Below are 23,411 nucleotides of genomic sequence, written 5' to 3' on the forward strand. Positions count from 1 at the left end.
TCCTCCTGGTCGTGGAACTGTGGACCAGCTTTATACTCTCGGCAGGGTTCTTGAGGGTGCATGGGAGTTTGCCCAACCAGTCTTCATGTGCTTTGTGGACTTGGAGAAGGCATTTGACCGTGTCCCTCGGGAGGTCCTGTGGGGAGTGCTCAGAGAGTATGGGGTATCGGACTGTCTGATTGTGGCAGTCCGCTCCCTGTATGATCAGTGTCAGAGCTTGGTCCGCATTGCCGGCAGTAAGTCGGACACGTTTCCAGTGAGGGTTGGACTCAGCCAAGGCTGCCCTTTGTCACCGATTCTGTTCATAACTTTTATGGACAGAATTTCTAGACGCAGTCAAGGCGTTGAGGGGATCCGGTTTGGTGGCTGCAGGATTAGGTCTCTGCTATTTGCAGATGATGTGGTCCTGATGGCTTCATCTGGCAAGGATCTTCAGCTCTCACTGGATCGTTTTGAGTGTGAAGCGACTGGGATGAGAATCAGCACCTCCAAGTCCGAGTCCATGGTTCTCGCCCGGAAAAGGGTGGAGTGCCATCTCCGGATTGGGGAGGAGACCCTGCCCCAAGTGGAGGAGTTCAAGTACCTAGGAGTCTTGTTCACGAGTGAGGGAAAAGTGGATCGTGAGATCGACAGGCGGATCGGTGCAGCATCTTCAGTAATGCGGACGCTGTATCGAACCGTTGTGGTGAAGAAGGAGCTGAGCCGGAAGGCAAAGCTCTCAATTTACCGGTCGATCTACGTTGCCATCCTCACCTATGGTCATGAGCTTTGGGTTATGACCGAAGGGACAAGATCACGGGGACAGGCGGCCGAAATGAGTTTCCTCCGCCGGGTGGCGGGGCTCTCCCTTAGAGATAGGATGAGAAGCTCTGCCATCCGGGGGGAGCTAAAAAAGTAAAGCCACTGCTCCTCCACATCGAGAGGAGCCAGATGAGGTGGTTCGGGCATCTGGTCAGAATGCCACCCGAACGCCTCCCTAAGGAGGTGTTTAGGGCACGTCCAACCGGTAGGAGGCCGCGGGGAAGACCCAGGACACGTTGGGAAGACTATGTCTCCCGGCTGGCCTGGGAACGCCTCGGGATCCCCCGGGAGGAGCTGGACGAAGTGGCTGGGGAGAGGAAAGTATGGGCTTCCCTGCTTTGGCTGCTGCCCCCGCGACCCGACCTCGGATAAGCGGAAGAAGATGATTGGATGGATGGAACATTTCTGTCAGCGAAGATTTGCGTCAGCCTGCGACACATAGTCATTTTGATAGTAGGCTATTATAGACACTTACGTCATGTGTTGCCTTCATTATAACACTTATATAAGACTTTTCAATTTTTGCGGCTCCAGACAGATTTGTTTTGTTGTATTTTTGGTCCACTTTGGCTTTTTCAACGTTTTGGGTTGCCGACCCCTGGAAGCCGTTTATTAGGAAAACTTTGCCAACATGCACCTGAGAGAAACAACATTCTCTGGTCAGATTAGACAAAAAGATTGAACTCTTTGGCATGGCTGCCAGACATCGTGTTTGGAGTGAAACATGGTGGTGGCACTACTCCATTTTGCAATAATGCTGTAACATCACCAAATGTAGAAAAAGTCAAGCGCTGTTATTACTGTCCGGGTACAAAGCAAATTGTATTTCTTTTTTTTTTTTTAATAATAAATGAATAAATTAAATGTGGTCAGCCTCGCCCACAGACTGCGACAAAGCAGTTGGTGTTTCTCTTTCAACTTCCTACACCGTGCATCATTTATTTGACCATCTTAATGAGGGCTACTGTCCCTTTCTTTAACAATATTTGTGGGTTTTCTGTTTCACAAATGATCTTTACTCTCAACAAACAAGCCTTAATACAAACAGGTAGTCCTGTTGGTCACACTTTACGTCCTGCTTAAATCTGGAATACCGTTCATGGCCGATATTTGGACACGTGACACAATGAGTAAACAGACAACTAAACGGGGGAGCTTTACCAATCAATTCTGTATCGAGCTCCAATAATTCCTGCCTGCTGATAGAACAAACAGAGACACGTCACAGTGAGCAGGACAGGTTGTCAGACTTGACTACCCAAACCTAGACTTGAGTTAGTGATTATGCGTAGGTTTTGACCCTCTATGGCAGTGGTTCTCAAATGGGGGTACGCGTACCCCTGGGGGTACTTGAAAGTATGCCAAGGGGTACGTGAGATTTTTTTTAAATATTCTAAAAAATAGCAACAATTCAAAAATCCTTTATAAATATATTTATTGAATAATACTTCAAGAAAATATGAATGTAAGTTCATAAACTGAACATCAAATCAAGTAGGCTATTCCATTCATTACCATAAACCCAGAGTTTCCCCCATGCCATGATGGTTTGACCCTCACTAAAATGTCTGTCAAAAATAACTGTGAAAAGAAATGCAACAATGCAATATTCAGTGTTGACAGCTAGATTTTTTTTGTGGACATGTTGCATAAATATTGATGTTAAAGATTTCTTTTTTTTGTGAAGAAATGTTTAGAATGAAGTTCATGAATCCAGATGGATCTCTATTACAATCCCCAAAGAGGGCACTTTGAGTTTATGATTACTTCTATGGGTAGAAATCTGTATTTATAATTGAATCACTTGTTTATTTTTCAACAAGATTTTAGTTATTTTAAATATATTTTTCCAAATAGTTCAAGAAAGACCACTACAAATGAGCAATATTTTGCACTGTTATACAATTTAATAAATCAGAAACTGATGACATAGTGCTGTATTTTACTTCTTTATCTCTTTTTTTTCAACCAAAAAGCTTTGCTCTGATTAGGGGGTACTTGAATTAAAAACAATTTCACAGAGGGTACATCACTGAAAAAAGGTTGATAGCCACTGCACTATGGCACACAGTCTCTGTGTGCTTTGGACAAGTTTGTCCCCAGGTACTCTAATTTCATCAGCATTTGTTCTATCCTTTGCAATTGTCGTACTAAACCCAAAACCAGTGAAGTTGGCACGATGTGTAATTCGTAAATAAAAACAGAATACAATGATTTGCAAATCCTTTTCAACTTATATCCAATTGAATAGACTGCAAAGACAATATATTTAATGTTCAAACTGAGAAACAACATTTTTTTTGGCAAATAATCATTAACTTAGAATTTAATGGCATCAACACGTTGCAAAAAAGTTGGCACAGTGGCATTTTTACCACTGTGTTACATGGCCTTTCCTTTTAACAACACTCAGCAAACGTTTGGGAACTGAGGAGACCATTTTTTGAAGCTTTCCAGGTGGAATTCTTTCCCATTCTTGCTTGATGTACAGTTTAAGTTGTTCAACAGTCCGGGGGTCTCCCTTGTGGTATTTTAGGCTTCATAATGCGCCACACATTTTCAATGGGAGACAGGTTTGGACTACAGGCAGGCCAGTCTAGTACCCGCACTCTTTAACTATGAAGCCACGTTGATGACGTGGCTTGGCATTGTCTTGCTGAAATAAGCAGGGGTGTCCATGTTAACGTTGCTTGGATGGCAACATATGTTGCTCCAAAACCTGTATGTACCTTTCAGCATTAATGGCGCCTTCACAGATGTGTAAGTTACCCATGTCTTGGGCACTAATACACCCTCATACCATCACAGATGCTGGCTTTTCAACTTTGCGCCTAGAACAATCCGGATGGTTCTTTTTCCCTTTGGTCCGGAGGACACGATGTCCACAGTTTCCAAAAACAATTTGAAATGTGGACTCGTCAGACCACAGAACACTTTTCCACTTTGTATCAGTCCATCTTAGATGAGCTCAGGCCCGGCGAAGCCGACGGTGTTTCTGGTTGTTGTTGATAAACGGTTTTCGCCTTGCATAGGAGAGTTTTAACTTGCTCTTACAGATGTAGCGTCCAACTGTAGTTACTGACAGTGGGTTTTGAAGTGTCCCTGAGCCCATGTGGTGATATCATTTACACACTGATGTCGCTTGTTGATGCAGTACAGCCTGAGGAATCGAAGGTCACGGGCTTAGCTGCTTACGTGCAGTGATTTCTCCAGATTCTCTGAACCCTTTGATGATATTACGGACCGTAGATGGTGAAATCCCTAAATTCCTTGCAATAGCTGGATAGCTGATGAATACGTTCTGTTGTGTTCTGTGTGTTCACAGGTCGACCTCAAGAAAGTTCTATCTCGTCTCTCTTTCGTCATGCCTGTCCATCTTTCTGCCTAATCAGCGGCAACACAGCATGCCTCAATGTTTGCCAGCAACACCAGCAGAAGCATTATGGAAGTAAAAGAGCGACGTCCATACTGCTCACTGACCAAGGGCCACAAGGACAAGGAGGGGCCCTACCCTGGTGAGCAAGTCAGCATTAATTCATTCATACATGCTTTGGTGTACGAACCCTGTTTCAGTGTACAAATGTTTCATCCACCAATTGTGTAGCTCGCAGTGCAACCATTTTGTGCCCGGCAGCACATTCATTGTGGGTGGGCTGATCAATCTCCGGTGCTTATTTCATCAACATAGCACTATTGCTGTTAGCTACTGTGCTATGTTTAACCATTTTTCTCTTTATACACATTTTTTCTAATTTTGCTAGCTCCTTGTGAGTCCAAAGCAAGCAAATTGCATGTCCTAAAATATGGACTTTTGTCGAGGCTAGAACTCATTATTCATGTTTACATTGTTTCTTACGGAGAAATTTGCTTGAATATACAAACCCCGTTTCCATATGAGTTGGGAAATTGTGTTAGATGTAAACATAAACGGAATACAATGATTTGCAAATCATTTTCAACCCATATTCAATTGAATGCACTACAAAGACAAGATATTTGATGTTCAAACTCATAAACTTTATTTTTTTTTTGCAAGTAATAATTAACTTAGAATTTCATGGCTGAAACACGTACCAAAGTAGTTGGGAAAGGGCATGTTCACCACTGTGTTACATCACCTTTTTTTTAACAACACTCAATAAACGATTGGGAACTGAGGAAACTAATTGTTGAAGCTTTGAAAGTGGAATTCTTTCCCATTCTTGTTTTATGTAGAGCTTCAGTCGTTCAACAGTCCAGGGTCTCCGCTGTCGTATTTTATGCTTCATAATGCGCCACACATTTTCGATGGGAGACAGGTCTGGACTGCAGGCGGGCCAGGAAAGTACCCGCACTCGTTTTTTACGAAGGCACGCTGTTGTAACACGTACTGAATGTGGCTTGGCATTGTCTTGCTGAAATAAGCAGGGGCGTCCATGAAAAAGACGGCGCTTAGATGGTAGCATATGTTGTTCCAAAACCTGTATGTACCTTTTCAGCATTAATGGTGCCTTCACAGATGTGTAAGTTACCCATGCTTTGGGCACTAATACACCCCCATACCATCACAGATGCTGGCTTTTGAACTTTGCGTCGATAACAGTCTGGATGGTTCGCTTCCCCTTTGGTCCGGATGACACGATGTCGAATATTTCCAAAAACAATTTGAAATGTGGACTCGTCAGACCACAGAACACTTTTCCACTTTGCATCAGTCCATCTTAGATGATCTCGGGCCCAGAGAAGCCGGTGGTGTTTCTGGATGTTGTTGATAAATGGCTTTTACTTTGCATAGTAGAGCTTTAACTTGCACTTACAGATGTAGCGACGGACTGTATTTAGTGACAGTGGTTTTCTGAAGTGTTCCTGAGCCCATGTGGTGATATCCTTTAGAGATTGATGTCGGTTTTTGATACAGTGCCGTCTGAGGGATCGAAGGTCACGGTCATTCAATGTTGGTTTCCGGCCATGCCGCTTACGTGGAGTGATTTCTCCAGATTCTCTGAACCTTTTGATGGTATTATGGACCGTAGATGTTGAAATCCCTAAATTTCTTGCAATTGCACTTCGATAAACGTTGTTCTTAAACTGTTTGACTATTTGCTCACGCAGTTGTGGACAAAGGGGTGTACCTCGCCCCATCCTTTTTTGTGAAAGGCTGGCATTTTTTGGTAAGCTGTTTTTATACCCAATCATGGCACCCACCTGTTCCCAATTAGCCTGCACACCTGTGGGATGTTCCAAATAAGTGTTTGATGAGCATTCCTCAACTTTATCAGTATTTATTGCCACCTTTCCCAACTTCTTTGTCACGTGTTGCTGGCATCAGATTCTAAAGTTAATGATTATTTGCAACAAAAAAAAATATTTATGAGTTTGAACATCAAATATGTTGTCTTTGTAGCATATTCAACTGAATATTGGTTGAAAAGGATTTGCAAATCATTGTATTCCGTTTATATTTACATCTAACACAATTTCCCAACTCATATGGAAACGGGGTTTGTACAACATTTTCTATTTATAAAAATTGTTGAAGAGCCAAATAAGTTCCTACGCTAAAACTCTCGGTTTTGTCAGCCTCCACTTCGGAACACGCCTACTCTGTTGTGATTGGTCTGACCTAAAAATATTTTTTTTAGATCTTTAAATGGAAAGTGTAGCTGCCATTATGATGTGCAGTGATGTTTTCAAATGACCGTAAGTCTTTAACTATACAAAGTATTTCAATGGTTGTTATCTGCGCTTTTGCATGATATACTAGTTACTATGGTAATCTAATTAGTTACTATGGTAATCTAATTAGTTACTATGGTAATCTAATTAGTTACTATGGTAATTTACGTCACAGCAGCTCAGACGAGGCACCAAGCAGTGTGGGTGGGGAGCGTTTCCACAGAGTGTTTCCAGAGCGGCCAGCCTGAAATGTGGGTGTCAGGGACAGACGCGGAAGGATATTTTTACAACAAAGTTCTAAAGCTTAGTAGAGCTGCAACAACTAATCGATTAAATCGATTAAAATCGATTATAAAAATAGTTGGCGATTAATTTAGTCATTGATTCGTTGGATCTATGCTATGCGCATGCGCAGAGGCAATTATTTTTTATTAATTTTTTTTAATCTTTTTTTTTTTTTAATAAACCATTATTTATAAACTGCAACATGTACAAACAGCTGTGAAACAATAATCAAAATAAGTATGGTGCCACTATGCTGTTTTTTCCCCAATAAAATACTGGAAAAGATAGACATGTAGTTTGTCTCTTTTATCCGATTATTAATCGATTAATCGAAGTAATAATCAACAAATTAATCGATTATCAAATTAGTCGTTAGTTGCGGCCCTAAAGCTTAGTGATATATCAGATTGTAGGTGGGTTTTTTCATATTTCGCTGTGTTTGTTGCATTTTTGTTGCGTTTCGCTTGATTGTAAAATATGTCGACCGAGAGGTCAAGTTGTCAATATTCAGTGTTTTATCAGTCATAGTTAATATTGTATTTTTTATTTTATTTTATTTTTATTTTTTTTTGTCCTGTCCAGCTTCTCAGGCAAATCATATAGTTGATGTAGATGCCCATATCGACTGTACACATTTAGGTTACAAAAGAGAAGTGTGGGATACTTCTCGTGTTGCCTTATTTGTATTTGACTTTATTAAATGTATTTATATTATCATTTGGTGCAGCCGGGCCGGAGCAGGAGGGTATAGAAAGAGAAAAAAAGGAAGACAGAGGAGGAAATTGTGGGGACAAAAGGGGGATAAGACAGAGAGACAAAAACACAACAATAACAACAACAACAACAATAGAACAACATCAGCAAATAGGATATGTACAAGTATGATAGTAAAAATTATAGTAAAGAAGCAGTTAATGAAATAAATAATAACACAGAAATGACAATGAACATTATTACACTACAAATGGAGCAATACAAATACCAATAGAAATAGCACTATTGATAATAAATCTGTCACGTTGGGGCCGCATGGCTGCGCTGGTAGTGTTCCCTCCAATGCAGAAAACAAGCTGGAGCGATGTGCAGGTAGGATTAAGGTTTTAATTATTTTACGGTAGGATCAAAAATACAAAACTGAGTACGCTAACAAGCGTGGAGCTAAAAAAAAAAAAATGTCACCAATGGTGAAAAACGAGGAATGCTAGTGTGTAGAAACATCACTAGAGCCAGGAGAAAAACCAGGAGAACGTAAATGTTGCCTATAGCAAACGATGACCCAGCAACTAATGCTGGGTGACAGGAAACTATAAAGGGGAGTGATTAACCAAAACACCTGGTGGGAACACTAATTGCTAAACAAAGACAGGTGAGGAGAATCAGTGCCCATGGAAACCAACAGTAAACAGGGAAAGAGGGTGCACCCAGGAAACAGACTAAAACAGGAAAACTACCAAACATAAATCATGCCATGACCCGGGTGACGGATCATGACAGAATATTAACAATAATTGACCTCTATTATCAACAATACAATTGTTCAAATGCAACAATACATATATGTAATGATAACTTGAACTACAAAAGAAAGCAGATAAGTGGAGGGGAAGAAAGAGAAGCCAGCCATATTAACCTTGTAGATTGTTATAGTAAGAAGAGGTTAGGCTTTGTCAGTGTGCTATGTGTTACCCAGTTTACTAGTAAGTTAAATAGTTAATATTGTAAATCCCACATTCTTTATTTCCATGTACATCCTGGGTGTCTCATTCAGTAAAAAAAATATAATTCTATTCCGTTTTTTAAGGCGGGCTGTTTTTAGCATTCAATCAGATACTATTGTGAGGTTATGTATTAGTGTTCCTAAAAATAGATATACCGGCCCCCAGACACATTTTATTCTCTAAATTTGGCCCCCGAGTCAAAATAATTACCCATGAGTTAAGACCAGCACACATTTATGTATGAGGATTGTAACACATTCAAAGTGACTTTTTTTGATTAAAACTAATCTATTGCTGGTGTGATTGTTTTGTTTGCATATGCAGGCGTGTATGAAAATAAATGACTACTGTCACGATTGAACTTGGTGTTTCCAAATTAGGGGGGCGGGGCACCAATTTGATTATTTACATCATAGTAGAAGTAATTTAAGGACACACTTTGTATACAACAGAACTTTTATCAAACAAACCCAAAGCTGTAAAACTAGGAAAAGACTACAACTGTATAAGATCTTAGTCCATCTTCTAGAAATGTGGCGTGCCTCAAGGATCAGTTTTAGGTCCTATTCTTTTTAGTGAAGTGTGTGAAGTGAATTATATTTATAGAGCGCTTTTCTCTAGTGACTCAAAGCGCTTTACATAGTGAAACCCAATATCTAAGTTACATTTAAACCAGTGTGGGTGGCACTGGGAGCAGGTGGGTAAAGTGTCTTGCCCAAGGACACAACGGCAGTGACTAGGATGGCGGAAGCGGGGATCGAACCTGCAACCCTCAAGTTGCTGGCACGGCCGCTCTACCAACCGAGCTATATATTTACATCAGTGGTCCCCAACCATTGGGCCGTGGCCCGGTACCGGTCCGTGGATCGATTGGTACCGGGCCGCACAAAAAATGTAAAAAAAAATAAAAATAATTTTTTTTTTTTTTTTTTTTTTTAATTAAATCAACATAAAAAACACAAGATACACTTACAATTAGTGCACCAACCCCAAAAAACTCCCTCCGCTCAGTCACACTCATTCGCACAAAAGGGTTGTTTCTTTCTGTTATTATTATTTCTGGTTCCTACATTATATATCAATATAGATCAATACAGTTTGTCTCTGAGCTGCCACCTTACTGTGGTAGAGGAGTTTGCGTGTCCCAATGATCCTAGAAGCTATGTGTTCCGGGGGATTCCATGCCCCCTGGTAGGGTCTCCCAAGACAAACAGGTCCTAGGTGAGGGATCAGACAAAGAGCAGCTCGAAGACTTCTATGGAAATGCAAGAACCGAGACTCAGATTTCCCTCGCCCGGACGCGGGTCACCGGGGCCCCCCTCCGGAGCCAGGCCCGGAGTTGGGGCACGATGGCGAGCGCCTGGTGGCCGGGCCTGTCTCCAATGGACTCACCACCCATAGTAGGGGCCATAGAGGTCGGGTGCAATGTGAGCTGGGCGGCAGCCGAAGGCAGGGCACTTGGCGGTCCGATCCTCGGCTACAGAAAATAGCTCTTGAGACGTGGAACGTCACCTCGCTGGGGGGGAAGGAGCCTGAGCTAGTGCGTGAGGTAGAGAAGTTCCGGTTGGATATAGTCGAACTCACCTCGACGCACAGCAAGGGCTCTGGAACCAGTTCTCTCGAGAGGGGCTGGACTCTTCTCCACTCTGGCGTTGCCAGCAGTGAGAGGCGACGGGCTGGGGTGGCAATTCTTGTTTCCCCCCGGCTCAGAGCCTGCATGTTGGAGTTCAACCCGGTGGACGAGAGGGTAGCTTCCCTCCGCCTTCGGGTGGGGGAACGGGTCCTGACTGTTGTTTGCGCTTACGCGCCAAACGGCAGCTCAGGGTACCCACCCTTTTTGGATTCACTCGAGGGAGTACTTGAGGGTGCTCCCCCGGGTGATTCCCTCGTTCTACTGGGGGACTTCAACGCTCATATTGGCAACGACAGTGAAACCTGGAGAGGCGTGATTGGGAAGAATGGCCGCCCGTATCTGAACTCGAGTGGTGTTTTGTTATTGGACTTTTGTGCCCATCACGGATTGTCCATAACGAACACCATATTCAAGCATAAGGGTGTCCATATGTGCACTTGGTACCAGGACACCCTATGCCGCAGTTCCATGATCGACTTTGTAGTTGTGTCATCGGATTTGCGGCCTCATGTTTTGGACACTTGGGTGATGAGAGGGGCGGAGCTTTCTACCGATCACCACCTGGTGGTGAGTTGGCTGCGATGGTGGGGGATGATGCCGGACAGACCTGGCAGGCCCAAACGCATTGTGAGGGTCTGCTGGGAACGTCTGGCAGAGTCTCCTTTCAGAGAGAGTTTCAATTCCCACCTCCGGAAGAACTTTGAACATGTCACGAGGGAGGTGCTGGACATTGAGTCCGAGTGGACCATGTTCCGCACCTCTATTGTCGAGGCGGCTGATTGGAGCTGTGGCCGCAAGGTGGTTGGTGCCTGTCGTGGCGGTAATCCTAGAACCCGTTGGTGGACACCGGCGGGGAGGGATGCCGTCAAGCTAAAGAAGGAGTACTATCGGGTTCTTTTGGCTCATAGGACTCCGGAGGCAGCGGACAGGTACCGACAGTCCAAGCGGTGTGCGGCTTCAGCGGTTGAGGAGGCAAAAACTCGGACATGGGAGGAGTTCAGCGAGGCCATGGAAAACGACTTCCGGACGGCTTCGAAGCGATTCTGGACCACCATCCGCCGCCTCAGGAAGGGGAAGCAGTGCACTACCAACACCGTGGATGGTGTTCTGCTGACCTCGACTGCGGAAGTTGTGGATCGGTGGAGGGAATACTTCGAAGACCTCCTCAATCCCACCAACACGTCTTCCTATGAGGAAGCAGTGCCGGGGAATCTGTGGTGGGCTCTCCTATTTCTGGGGCTGAGGTTGCTGAGGTAGTTAAAAAGCTCCTCGGTGGCAAGGCCCCGGGGGTGGATGAGATCGGCCCGGAGTTCCTTGAGGCTCTGGATGCTGTGGGGCTGTCTTGGTTGACAAGACTCTGCAGCATCGGGTGGACATCGGGGGCGGTACCTCTGGATTGGCAGACCGGGGTGGTGGTTCCTCTCTTTAAAAAGGGGAACCGGAGGGTGTGTTCTAACTATCGTGGGATCACACTCCTCAGCCTTCCCGGTAAGGTCTATTCAGGTGTACTGGAGAGGAGGCTATGCCGGATAGTCGAACCTCGGATTCAGGAGGGACCGTGTGGTTTTCGTCCTGGTCGTGGAACTGTGGACCAGCTCTATACTCTCGGCAGGGTCCTTGAGGGTGCATGGGAGTTTGCCCAACCAGTCTACATGTGCTTTGTGGACTTGGAGAAGGCATTCGACCGTGTCCCTCGGGAAGTCTTGTGGGGAGTGCTCAGAGAGTATGGGGTTTCGGACTGTCTTATTGTGACGGTCCGCTCCCTGTATGATCAGTGTCAGAGCTTGGTTCGCATTGCCGGCAGTAAGTCGGACACGTTTCCGGTGAGGGTTGGACTGCGCCAAGGCTGCCCTTTGTCACCGATTCTGTTCATAACTTTTATGGACAGAATTTCTAGGCGCAGTCAAGGCGTTGAGGGGATCTGGTTTGGTGGCTGCAGGATTAGGTCTCTGCTTTTTGCAGATGATGTGGTCCTGATGGCTTCATCTGGCCAGGATCTTCAGCTCTCACTGGATCGGTTCGCAGCTGAGTGTGAAGCGACTGGGATGAGAATCAGCACCTCCAAGTCCGAGTCCATGGTTCTCGCCCGGAAAAGGGTGGAGTGCCATCTCCGGGTTGGGGAGGAGATCTTGCCCCAAGTGGAGGAGTTCAAGTACCTCGGAGTCTTGTTCACGAGTGAGGGAAGAGTGGATCGTGAGATCGACAGGCGGATCGGTGCGGCGTCTTCAGTAATGCGGACGCTGTATCGATCCGTTGTGGTGAAGAAGGAGCTGAGCTGGAAGGCAAAGCTCTCAATTTACCGGTCGATCTACGTTCCCATCCTCACCTATGGTCACGAGCTTTGGGTTATGACCGAAAGGACGAGATCACGGGTACAAGCGGCCGAAATGAGTTTCCTCCGCCGGGTGGCGGGGCTCTCCCTTAGAGATAGGGTGAGAAGCTCTGTCATCCGGGGGGAGCTCAAAGTAAAGCCGCTGCTCCTCTACATCGAGAGGAGCCAGATGAGGTGGTTCGGGCATCTGGTCAGGATGCCACCTGAGCGCCTCCCTAGGGAGGTGTTTAGGGCACGTCCGACCGGTAGGAGGCCACGGGGAAGACCCAGGACACGTTGGGAAGACTATGTCTCCCGGCTGGCCTGGGAACGCCTCGGGATCCCCCGGGAGGAGCTGGACGAAGTGGCTGGTGAGAGGGAAGTCTGGGCTTCCCTGCTTAGGCTGCTGCCCCCGCGACCCGACCTCGGATAAGCGGAAGAAGATGGATGGATGGATGGACAGTCTGTAGGGATACAGTCCGTAAGCACACATAATTGTATTTTTTTATGACAAAAAAATAAAAAATACCATACCGCCCCCCAACGGTCCGCGGGACAACTTTTCAAGCGTTGACCGGTGCGCAGTTACAAAAAGGTTGGGGACCACTGATTTAAATGATTCCACTTGGCAGTGTCATCAAGAGACATGGCATTAATTTCCACAGCTATGCTGACGACACACAGTTGTATATTTCCATGCCTCCTGATGACTCAAGACCAATTGATACTCTTTTTAATTGCATTTCAGATATTAAGTCCTGGATGGCAGATAACTTTTTACAGCTTAACCAGGACAAGACTTTAGTCTTAGTCATCGACCCTGAGAGAGAAACACATATCAAAACTACAATCATTGTCTTTAACTCCATCAGTGAAAAATCTGGGTGTCGTTTTCGACTCTGACCTTAGTTTTATACCACATGTAAAAAATATACCAAATATAATTTTTTTGTTATCTTAAGAATCAGTGACGTGCAGTCACTAGAGGCAGGTGAGGCTTACCTGCCTCATTCATATGTGACTGACTGCAGGGCCACAACATTAGGTATACCTGCAGACTGCAGGTGTATCTAATTCACAACTCCTCCAACACGAACATTATTGTTTTTGCACTTTTTGGCTTCTTATTAAATAACTTTTGTAACCTATTTTCATGGGCTTTCCTCTTTGTGATGTTAAGTTCCTGGTATGCGCTGTTATACAGTATATGCCTTGAGTTCTTATTTTGAAGGCGCTAAGAGCGGAAGTGATGACACGGAGTGGAGCGGAGGTTTTTGAAAGAACGTAAATAAAGTGGTCCTCGTGTAAACTGGAGCCTCCGTGTTTGTTATTTTGTAGTTTCATACAGTATAGGCGACATTTATAAACCCTCGGTTACACTTTTTTAAATAGATTCAATCTTGCACGTGGAAAGTTTAAGTGAGGGCTTTAGTTGCGGCGCATGGACTTAATTTATAAGTAAAGGTAAGACCATAATAACGTTTTTTTTATTAAATGTGCTTTTTTGTGTGCTACAGTTTGTATGTGTAAAGTTAAAGTTAAGTTAAAGTACCAATGATTGTTACACACACTAGGTGTAATGAAATTTGTCGTCTGCATTTGACCCATCCCCTTGTTCACCCCCTGGGAGGTGAGGGGAGCAGTGGGCAGCAGCGGCGCCGCGCCCGGGAATCATTTTTGGTGATTTAACCCCCAATTCCAACCCTTGAAGCTGAGTGCCAAGCAGGGAAGAATGCTGGTATGAGCTTTTAAACATAACCCATTAACTGCTGCCAATCAAATGGTGAATAAGATAATCTTTAGGGTTCATATGTTTGTAAATCTGACTGTGATGAAGTCAGTGCCTCACCAGCCATCAACCTCACCGCACGTCAATGTTTAGAATATAGCCTGATTTCGCCCAATTCTCTCGCAGGGCAAAACAGAGTCGCTAATGCATGATTTTTTTTGAAGTCGTATAGATTATTGTAACGCCCTGCTTTCTGGTCTTCCTAAAAAGGTTATTGCACCTTTGTAATTACTCCAAAATTCAGCGGCACGTGTCCTAACGAAGACCAGAAAGCGGGCTCACATTACACCAGTTTTAAAATCTCTGCTTTGGCTCCCCCGTGTGTTTCAGGATCAATTTTAAGGTTCTTCTTATGGTTTATTGATGTTTTTATGGTATTGGGCCTTCTTATCTTTCAGAATTGCTTTTACCCTATGAACCTTCCTGAGATCTTCCAGCACTTATCTCCTAATTATTCCAAAAGTCAGGACACAAAGTCACAAGGTCCCTGTCTTTAGAACAGCTTGCCGTAGGACCTCAGGCCTGTGGAGAACGTTCATGTTTTTAAGAGCAGGCTTAAGACCCACCTTTTTGTTTTGGCTTTTACCTGATAATAAATATTTTAACTTGTATTTTATTCTTTATCTCTACTCATGGTTCTTACTATTTTACAAGTTTTAATATTTTTATTTTCCAACGTTCCTTAGATGAGCCATTTGCCTCAGGGGTTATCGACCGTGCTTGTGGGGGCGCTTTTGTGTCAGCGTCCTGGTGGCCATGGTCTGATGACCTCCTGGTGCAGATGGCTCCTGTGATAGTGTTTACTCACATGTCTCCTCTGTACTCAGCCATGCAATCAGGTGTCCATATAGTTGCATATATGTGTGTATGTTGTGTGTAGGTGTTTGTGTTTGGTATCTGTGTCCGTGTGTACGTACAGTCGTGGTCAAAAGTTTACATACACTTGTAAAGAACATAATGTCATGGCTGTCTTGGGTTTCCAGTAATTTCTACAACTCTTATTTTTTTGTCATAGAGTGATAGGATCACATACTTGTTGGTCACAAAACACATTAATGAAGTTTCATCTGACATCACATGGACAAATATAAGACCTTCTGGAGGAAAGTTCTGTGGATTGAAACAAAAAATTGAGCTGTTTGGCCACAATACCCAGCAATTTGTTTGGAGGAGAAAAGGTGAGACCTTTAATCACAAGAACACCATTCCTACCGTCAAGCATGGTGGTGGTAGTATTATGCTCTGGGTCTGTTTTGCTGCCAATGGAACTGGTGCTTTACAGAGAGTAAATGGGACAATGAAAAAGGAGGATTACCTCCAAATTCTTCAGGACAACCTAAAATCATCAGCCAGGAGGTTGGGTCTTGGGCGCAGTTGGGTGTTCCAACAGGACAATGACCCCAAACACACATCAAAAGTGGTAAAGGAATGGCTAAATCAGGCTAGAATTAAAGTTTTAGAATGGCCTTTCCAAAGTCCTGTCTTAAACGTGTGGACAATGCTGAAGAAACAAGTCCATGTCAGAAAACCAACACATTTAGCTGAACTGCACCAATTTTGTCAAGAGGAGTGGTCAAAAATTCAAGCAGAAGCTTGTGGATGGCTACCAAAAGCGCCTTATTGCAGTGAAACTTGCCAAGGGACATGTAAGCAAATATTAACATTGCTGTATGTATACTTTTGACCCAGCAGATTTGCTCACATTTTCAGTAGACCCATAATAAATTCATAAAAGATCCAAACTTCATGAATGTTTTTTTTGACCAACAAGTATGTGCTCCAATCACGCTATCACAAAAAAATAACAGTTGTAGAAATTATTGGAAACTCAAGACAGCCATGACATTATGTTCTTTATAAGTGTATGTCAACTTTTGACCACGACTGTATGTGATAATGGGGGATATGGGTCATGGGGGTATTGTTTTAAACTTTGTAAAGCACTTTGAATTGCATTTATTTTATGTATGAAAGGTGCTTTATAAATACATTTTGATTGATTCATTGATTGAAATGTAAATCCGTATGTGAATTTGTATAAATCTATCACAGGTTCTTCAGCGGACAGTGAAGATTGTGTTATTGTTCCCCACGACCTGCGAGTCCCTACACAAAAGTCGTACTCCTCCAGTGAAACACTCAAGGCCTTTGATCAGCACCAAGACCAGACCAGGTTAGAACTATAATTTTGTCGCTTGTTGTTTGTTTTACAAAACCCAACACCAGTGAAGTTGGCACTTTGTGTAAATGGTAAATAAAAACAGAATACAATGATTTGCAAATCCTTTTCAACTTATATTCAATTGAATAGACTGCAAAGACAAGATACTTAACGTTAGAACTGGAAAACTGTATATTTTGCAAATATTTGCTAATTTGGAATTTGATGCCTGCAACATGTTTCAAAAAAGTTAGCACAAGTGGCAAAGTTGAAAAGCCAGCATCTGTGATGGTATGGGGGTGTATTAGTGCCCAAGGCATGGGTAACTTACACATCTGTGAAGGCACCATTAATGCTGAAAGGTACATACAGGTTTTGGAGCAACATATGTTGCCATCCAAGCAACGTTATCATGGACGCCCCTGCTTATTTCAGCAAGACAATGCCAAGCCATGTGTTACAACAGCGTGGCTTCAAAGTAAAAGAGTGCGGGTACTAGACTGGCCTGCCTGTAGTCCAGACCTGTCTCTCGTTGAAAACTTTTTTGCAATGTGTTGCTGCCATTAAATTCTAAGTTAATGATTATTTCAAAAAAAAATTTAAAACAAAGTTTCTGTTTGAACATTAAATATCTTGTCTTGGCAGTCTATTCTATTGAATATAAGTTGAAAAGGATTTGCTTTGTTTTTATTTATGATTTACACAACGTGCCAACTTCACTGGTTTTGGGTTTTGTATTTGATTGATTAACATTCTGGGATTTTTGTTAAGAAAACAAACTATAATTTCATTGCATGTCCATTGAAAAGCAAATCTACATTTTTTAGTCAGTTTTATTTGTTACTGTTTTTGGGTTCAAACAAAGTCAGATCACTTTAAAGTCATATTCAACATACAATACTCTTCAGCTTTGTAGCTATGTTTGATCGGGAATTAGCTGTTTTAGCACTGATTAGAAGCCGTCTTCTGCCTCCATTTGTCTTTTTACAGCATTATGTTGGATACATTTTAATGTGTACAGCATCTATTTACATTTGTGGAAAAATTGTCGGGAACATACAAAAATAATATAAATAGTTAAATTTAATAAAGTTTAATCAACCAGAAATGTTCAAATCCACTCTGAAGTACCTCCGTGTACACCTTGGGATCGCAGACTTCCTGTTAAAAAAAGTAAAAGTACCTATGATTGTCACACACACACTAGGTGCGGCGAAATTAATCTCTGCATTTGACCCATCACCCTTGATCACCCCCTGGGAGGTGAGGGGAGCAGTGAGCAGCAGCGGTGGCCGCGGCCGGGAATCATTTTTGGTGATTTAACCCCTAATTCCAACCCTTGATACTGAGTGCCAAGCAGGGAGGTAATGGGTCCCATTTTTATAGTCTTTGGTATGACTCGGCCAGGGTTTTAAGACCTTCGTTATAGAGTTATATAATTATTATTATAATTAGGGCTGGTAAAGGTAATGTGTTAATGCACATGATTAATCAGAAATATTATCAGAAATGTTTTTTCCATCTAATAAAAACGAATCAAATACTACAGTCAGCCAAATAAAAAAAAAATATTGTATTAACATTATTTATTATTACATTTTTTCTGGATTATTTTTTCACAGGCCAAAAGTTTGGACACACCTTCTCATTCAATGTGTTTTCTTTATTTTAATGACTATTTACATTGTAGATTGCCATTGAAGGCATCAAAACTATGAATGAACACATGTGGAGTTATGTACTTAACAAAAAAAGGTGAAATAACTGAAAACATGTTTTATATTCTAGTTTCTTCAAAATAGCCACCCTTTGCTCGGATTACTGCTTTGCACACTCTCAGCATTCTCTCGATGAGCTTCAAGAGGTAGCCACCTGAAATGGTTTTCACTTCACAGGTGTCATAGTTTTGATGCCGTCAGTGACAATCTACAACAAACTACAGTCAAACTCTGGCACGCGGGACAAATTTCATTCACCGCTAATACTCATACTTGCCAACCCTCCCGATTTTCAGTGCCCCGCTCGAAAGTCTCCCGGGGCAACCATTCTCCCGCATTTCTCCCGATTTCCACCCGGACAACACTATTGAGGGCGGGCCTTAAAGGCACTGCCTTTAGCGTCCTCTACAACCTGTCGTCACGTCTGCCTTTCCTCCATACAAACAGCGTGCCGGCCCCTGTCACATGATATATGTGTGGCTTCTACACACACATAAGTGAATGCAAGGCATACTTGATCAACAGCCATACAAGTCACACTGAGGGTGGCCGCATAAACAACTTCAACACTGTTACAATTATGCGCCACACTGTGAACGCACACCAAACAAGAATGACAAACACATTTCGGGAGAACATCCGCACCGTAACACAACATAAACACAACAGAACAAATACCCAGAACTCCTTGCAGCACTAACTCTTCCGGGACGCTACAATATACACCCCCCCAGCCCAGCCCACCTGAGCACCGACATTAATGAACTAGCATCCCAGAAAAGATGGCAGGTATCTGGCTTGGGCACATCAGATTAGATCAGTGTGTTGCAAACTGAGCAATTTAAAGGCCTGAATGGTTGATTTATTCATTGTTATTTTATTTTCAAATGTATTAGCCTGTGGAAAAAGATAATGTTGATATTTACCTCAGAAGGCTGCAAATAGAAAAGAGGAATTCCATTTTTTATTTCAATTTTATTTCATATAACATTGATGTTTTTTTTGTTAGTTTTTTGAAAGTTAATTTTGCACTATTAAGTTATATAAGCGTTGCTTGTTCCATATTCAGCGTTAAAGCAAATCAGTGTCGCAAACTGAGCAATAATTAACGTTTTATTCATGCACTTTCTCTTGCTACTTCAAGGCTTGAATGTTTGATTCAGTCATTATTGTTATTTTATTTTCAAATGTATTATTAGCCGGTGGAAAAAGTTTATTTTGATATTTACCTCAGAAGGCTGCAAATAAAAAAGAGGCATTACATTTTTATTTAAAATGTATTTGATATGCCATTGATATTTTTCAATTATTATTATTATTATTATTATTTGAAACTCGATTTTGCATGTCACTGTAAAGTTATATAAGCCTTGCTTATATTCAATATTCAATGCAAAACTTGTTCAGGTCCCTATTAAAAGGTTAATTTGTTCAACCTTGGCCCGCGGCTTTGTTCAGTTTTACATTTTGGTCCACTCTGTGTTTGAGTTTGACACCCCTGCTCTACAATGTAAATAGTCATGAAAATAAAGAAAAACGCATTAAAATTAGAAGGTGTGTCCAAACTTTTTGGGGACGGCGTGGCGTGGTTGGGAGAGTGGCCGTGCCAGCAACCTGGGGGATCCTGGTTCGATCCCCAGCTTCTACCAACCTAGTCACATCTGTTGTGTCCTTGAGCAAGACACTTCACCCTTGCTCCTGATGGGTCGTGGTTAGCGCCTTGCATGGCAGCTATGTAAATGTGAACTGTGTGAATGGGTGAATGTGGAAATAGTGTCAAAGGGCTTTGAGTACCTTGAAGGTAGAACAGCGCTATACGAGTATAACCCATTCACCATTTTGGCCTGTACTTTACATGATATTTATAAACGTATCTTTGTAAAGGGTTAAACCTACAAAACCAGCAGGTTATCAAATATTTATTTTTACTCTGTCTGTTTGTAGCCAGAGTGCTGCAATCGTACACGCCTCTGCCTGTCATGGAAGAGGGTAGACGTTCGATTCCCCAGCCAGTATTGCATCAGAAAGAGCATAGAGTGTAAACACTATTATTGCCATTGACTCGCTGTGGCAAACCCCTGAAAGTGTGTAAAAAATAAAAAAATAAACATGTTTTTTTCTACCAACTTGTCACATTATAATGTTTATTCTGTTACTATATGTATTAATTTTTAATTGACAAGCATTGTTTTTTTTGACAGGTTACTTTATGGGACTACAAAAGGACACAAGGACATGGTTCATCGTGAACAGGACAATTATAACATAGATGGTTGGTATCAATCTGTTTCATTCTTCCTTTATTTTTTTTTGGGGTGGGGGGGTGGCCCTCTTGAAAAAGATGGCATCAGCATAGCAAATTCAGAACAAGCTCAGTTGAAATTCAAATATTAATTAGCATTTAGTTCTTGATCAAATTGCACTTTAATAAGATGTCAAAATGGTATAATTACAACCTTGAGAGATCAGACACATTTCGCCCCACAGGAATGTTTGACTCGCTCACATTCTGACTATCAGATAAAGTTCTGGTCACACATGGAGAATATTTTTTTTTCCCCTTTGATCTTTCTCTCAGTTTGACCTCTTCCAAATGATGTCTTAATTGTAGCTTGTCCTTTGGATACGGTCTCCAAAAAAGATTATAACAGTAATCTGATATCACAACGCTTGTACTGTATAGTCTATTGCTTCTTTCTCATGCAAGATAACAACTCAATTTTTGGTTATACAAAACCCAAAATCAGTGAACTTGGTACATTGTGTAATTCGTAAATAAAAACAGAATACAATGATTTGCAAATCCTTTTCAACTTATATTCAATTGAATAGACTGCAAAGACAAGATATTTAACGTTTGAATTGAGAAACTTTTTTTTTTTTTTTCAAATAATCATTAACTTAGAATTTAATGGCAGCAAAAAAGTTGGCACGTGCGCATTTTTACCACTGTGTTACATGGCCTTTCCTTTTAACAACACTCAGTAAATGTTTGGGAACTGAGGAGACCAATTTTTGAAGCTTTTCCGGTGGAATTCTTTCCCATTCTTGCTTGATGTACAGCTTAAGTTGTTCAACAGTCTCTGTTGTGGTATTTTAGGCTTCATAATGTGCCACACATTTTCAATGTGAGACAGGTCTGGACTACAGGCAGGCCAGTCTAGTACCCACACTCTTTTACTACAAAGCCACGCTGTTGTATTACGTGCAGAATGTGGCTTGGCATCATTGTCTTGCTGAAATAAGCAGGGGCGTCCATGAAAAAGACGTTGCTTGGATGGCAACATATGTTGCTCCAAAACCTGTATGTACCTTTCAGCATTAATGGTGCCTTCACAGATGTGTAAGTTACCCATGTCTTGGGCACTAATACACCCCCATACCATCACAGATGCTGGCTTTTGAACATTGCGCCTATACAGTCCGGATGGTTCTTTTCCTCTTTGGTCCGGAGGACACAAAGTCAACAATTTGAAACCTGGACTCGTAAGACCACAGAACACTTTTCCACTTAGCATCAGTTCATCTTGGGTGAGCTCAGGCACAGCAAAGCCGGCGCCGTTTCTGGGTGTTGTTGATAAATGGCTTTCGCTTTGCATGGTAAGAGTTTTAACTTGCACTTACAGATGTAGCGACAAACTGTAGTTACTGACAGTGGTTTTCATGAAGTGTTCGTGAGACCATGTGGTGATATCCTTTACACACTTAAGTTGTTTGATGCAGTACCGCCTGAGTGATCACATTGCCGCTTACACGCAGTGATTTCTCCACATTCTCTGAACCTTTTGATGATATTACGGACCATAGATGGTGAGATCCCTAAATTACTTGCAATAGCTCGTTGAGCAATGTTGTTCTAAACTGTTGGACAATTTGCTCACGCATTTGTTCACAAAGTGGTGACCCTCGACCCATCCTTGTTTGTGAATAACTGAGCATTCCATGGAAGCTGCTTTTATACCCAATCATGGCACCCACCTGTTCTCAATCAACCTGTTCACCAGTGGGGATGTTCCAAATAAGTGTTTGATGAGCATTCCTCAACTTTCTCAGTCGTTTTTGCCACTTGTGCCATCTTTTTTGAAACATGTTGCAGGCATCAAATTCCAAGTGAACTAATATTTGCAAAAATAACAAGATTTACCAGTTCGAACATTAAATATCTTGTCTTTCGTGTCTATTCAATTGAATATAAGTTGAAAAGGATTTACAAATCATTGTATTCTGTTTTTATTTACCATTTACACAACGTGCCAACTTCACTGGTTTAGGGTTTTGTAGAAACACTGCATGACTGCTTCTAAAATGCCTATAACAAGTGGTAGATGACTCCTGTTTGTTTGAAAACATAACAAAACACCACATGTAGGATGTGCAGTAAATCATCAAGTGTCTCCGTGGTGTTGCCCCGTATAACACAAGCAAAATCCTCATTGAAATTTTAATTTGCACACACAATCTTAATAAATCCCATACAACGCAGCCAATAATAGTGCAGGCTATTTTAAAGATTGCACACACTGTTTAGCTCGTGGTATTTGGAGCTTGGTAAATCAGGCCCTAAGTGTATCATATATCAACATGCAAACATAAGGAAGGCACCATAGCAGTCAGAAATGTCACTGACAAGTTCTCTAAATGTTTTTTTTTTTTTGCTCCTGGAAATGAATCCAGCATTAATTTGCTATAATATCTATTATTAGTTTTTAAGTAATTAGGAAATAACTAACTGTACTTGGAACGCCCCATTTCCATCACCAGATGGAAATGTTGGTGTGATGTTATCTACAGAACTGGAGCTCATTTCCCCGCATAGACAGTGTGGACAAAGGATTCTGAAACTATTACTTAATTGCATGTTTTTGTCACCCTGGTCCATGATTACTTCAAAACTGATATGGTTACCATTATAAGCAAAAAATAAATGAAAAACTGTCCTGCTCAACCATCTCCTCTTCCATAGACACTATAGCCTGTCTCCTCATGCTCTTTCGGCATTTCCTCAAGCATCTTAAAGAAAACATCAGTAGAAGAGGACACAACATAGAATTCTAGAGGCTTACCTTCTTTTTGTATCGTTTTTGATTGTTACACTTCTTTCTCAGTTTTTACCCATGTTCTAACTCAGTCTTTGTCCCCACAAGGGTTCTCCTGATTTTCAGGATAGAATTTGGCTTGATTTTTTAAAACGTTTTTCCATCCAAACTTCGACCAAAGCCCTTTTTCTTCAAAGTGAGAATCATAAAAATGATTGAGTAATATTCCTGTATTTTCCGGACTATAAGGCGCACATAAAATCTTTTTTTTTCCTCAAAACTCGACAGTGCGCCTTATAACCCG

At 42.1% G+C, this 23,411-nt stretch overlaps 1 protein-coding gene across 9 annotated transcripts in view; it reads left to right on the forward strand.

Annotated features, from left to right (window-relative positions):
• Positions 1–23,411, forward strand: part of tenm3 (teneurin transmembrane protein 3) — an 822,859-nt gene that overhangs the window by 255,794 nt on the left and 543,654 nt on the right. For all 9 annotated transcript variants that reach the window (XM_061988364.1, XM_061988365.1, XM_061988363.1 and 6 more), the window contains 3 exons: positions 4,127–4,316; positions 16,245–16,365; positions 20,273–20,343. In XM_061988364.1, the coding sequence (XP_061844348.1) occupies positions 4,214–4,316; positions 16,245–16,365; positions 20,273–20,343 (295 nt within the window). In that variant the 5' untranslated portion in view covers positions 4,127–4,213. The remainder of the gene's footprint in view (positions 1–4,126; positions 4,317–16,244; positions 16,366–20,272; positions 20,344–23,411) is intronic.

This window comes from Nerophis lumbriciformis, linkage group LG27, assembly GCF_033978685.3.
Source record: "Nerophis lumbriciformis linkage group LG27, RoL_Nlum_v2.1, whole genome shotgun sequence".
In the NCBI taxonomy this organism is placed as follows: domain Eukaryota; kingdom Metazoa; phylum Chordata; class Actinopteri; order Syngnathiformes; family Syngnathidae; genus Nerophis; species Nerophis lumbriciformis.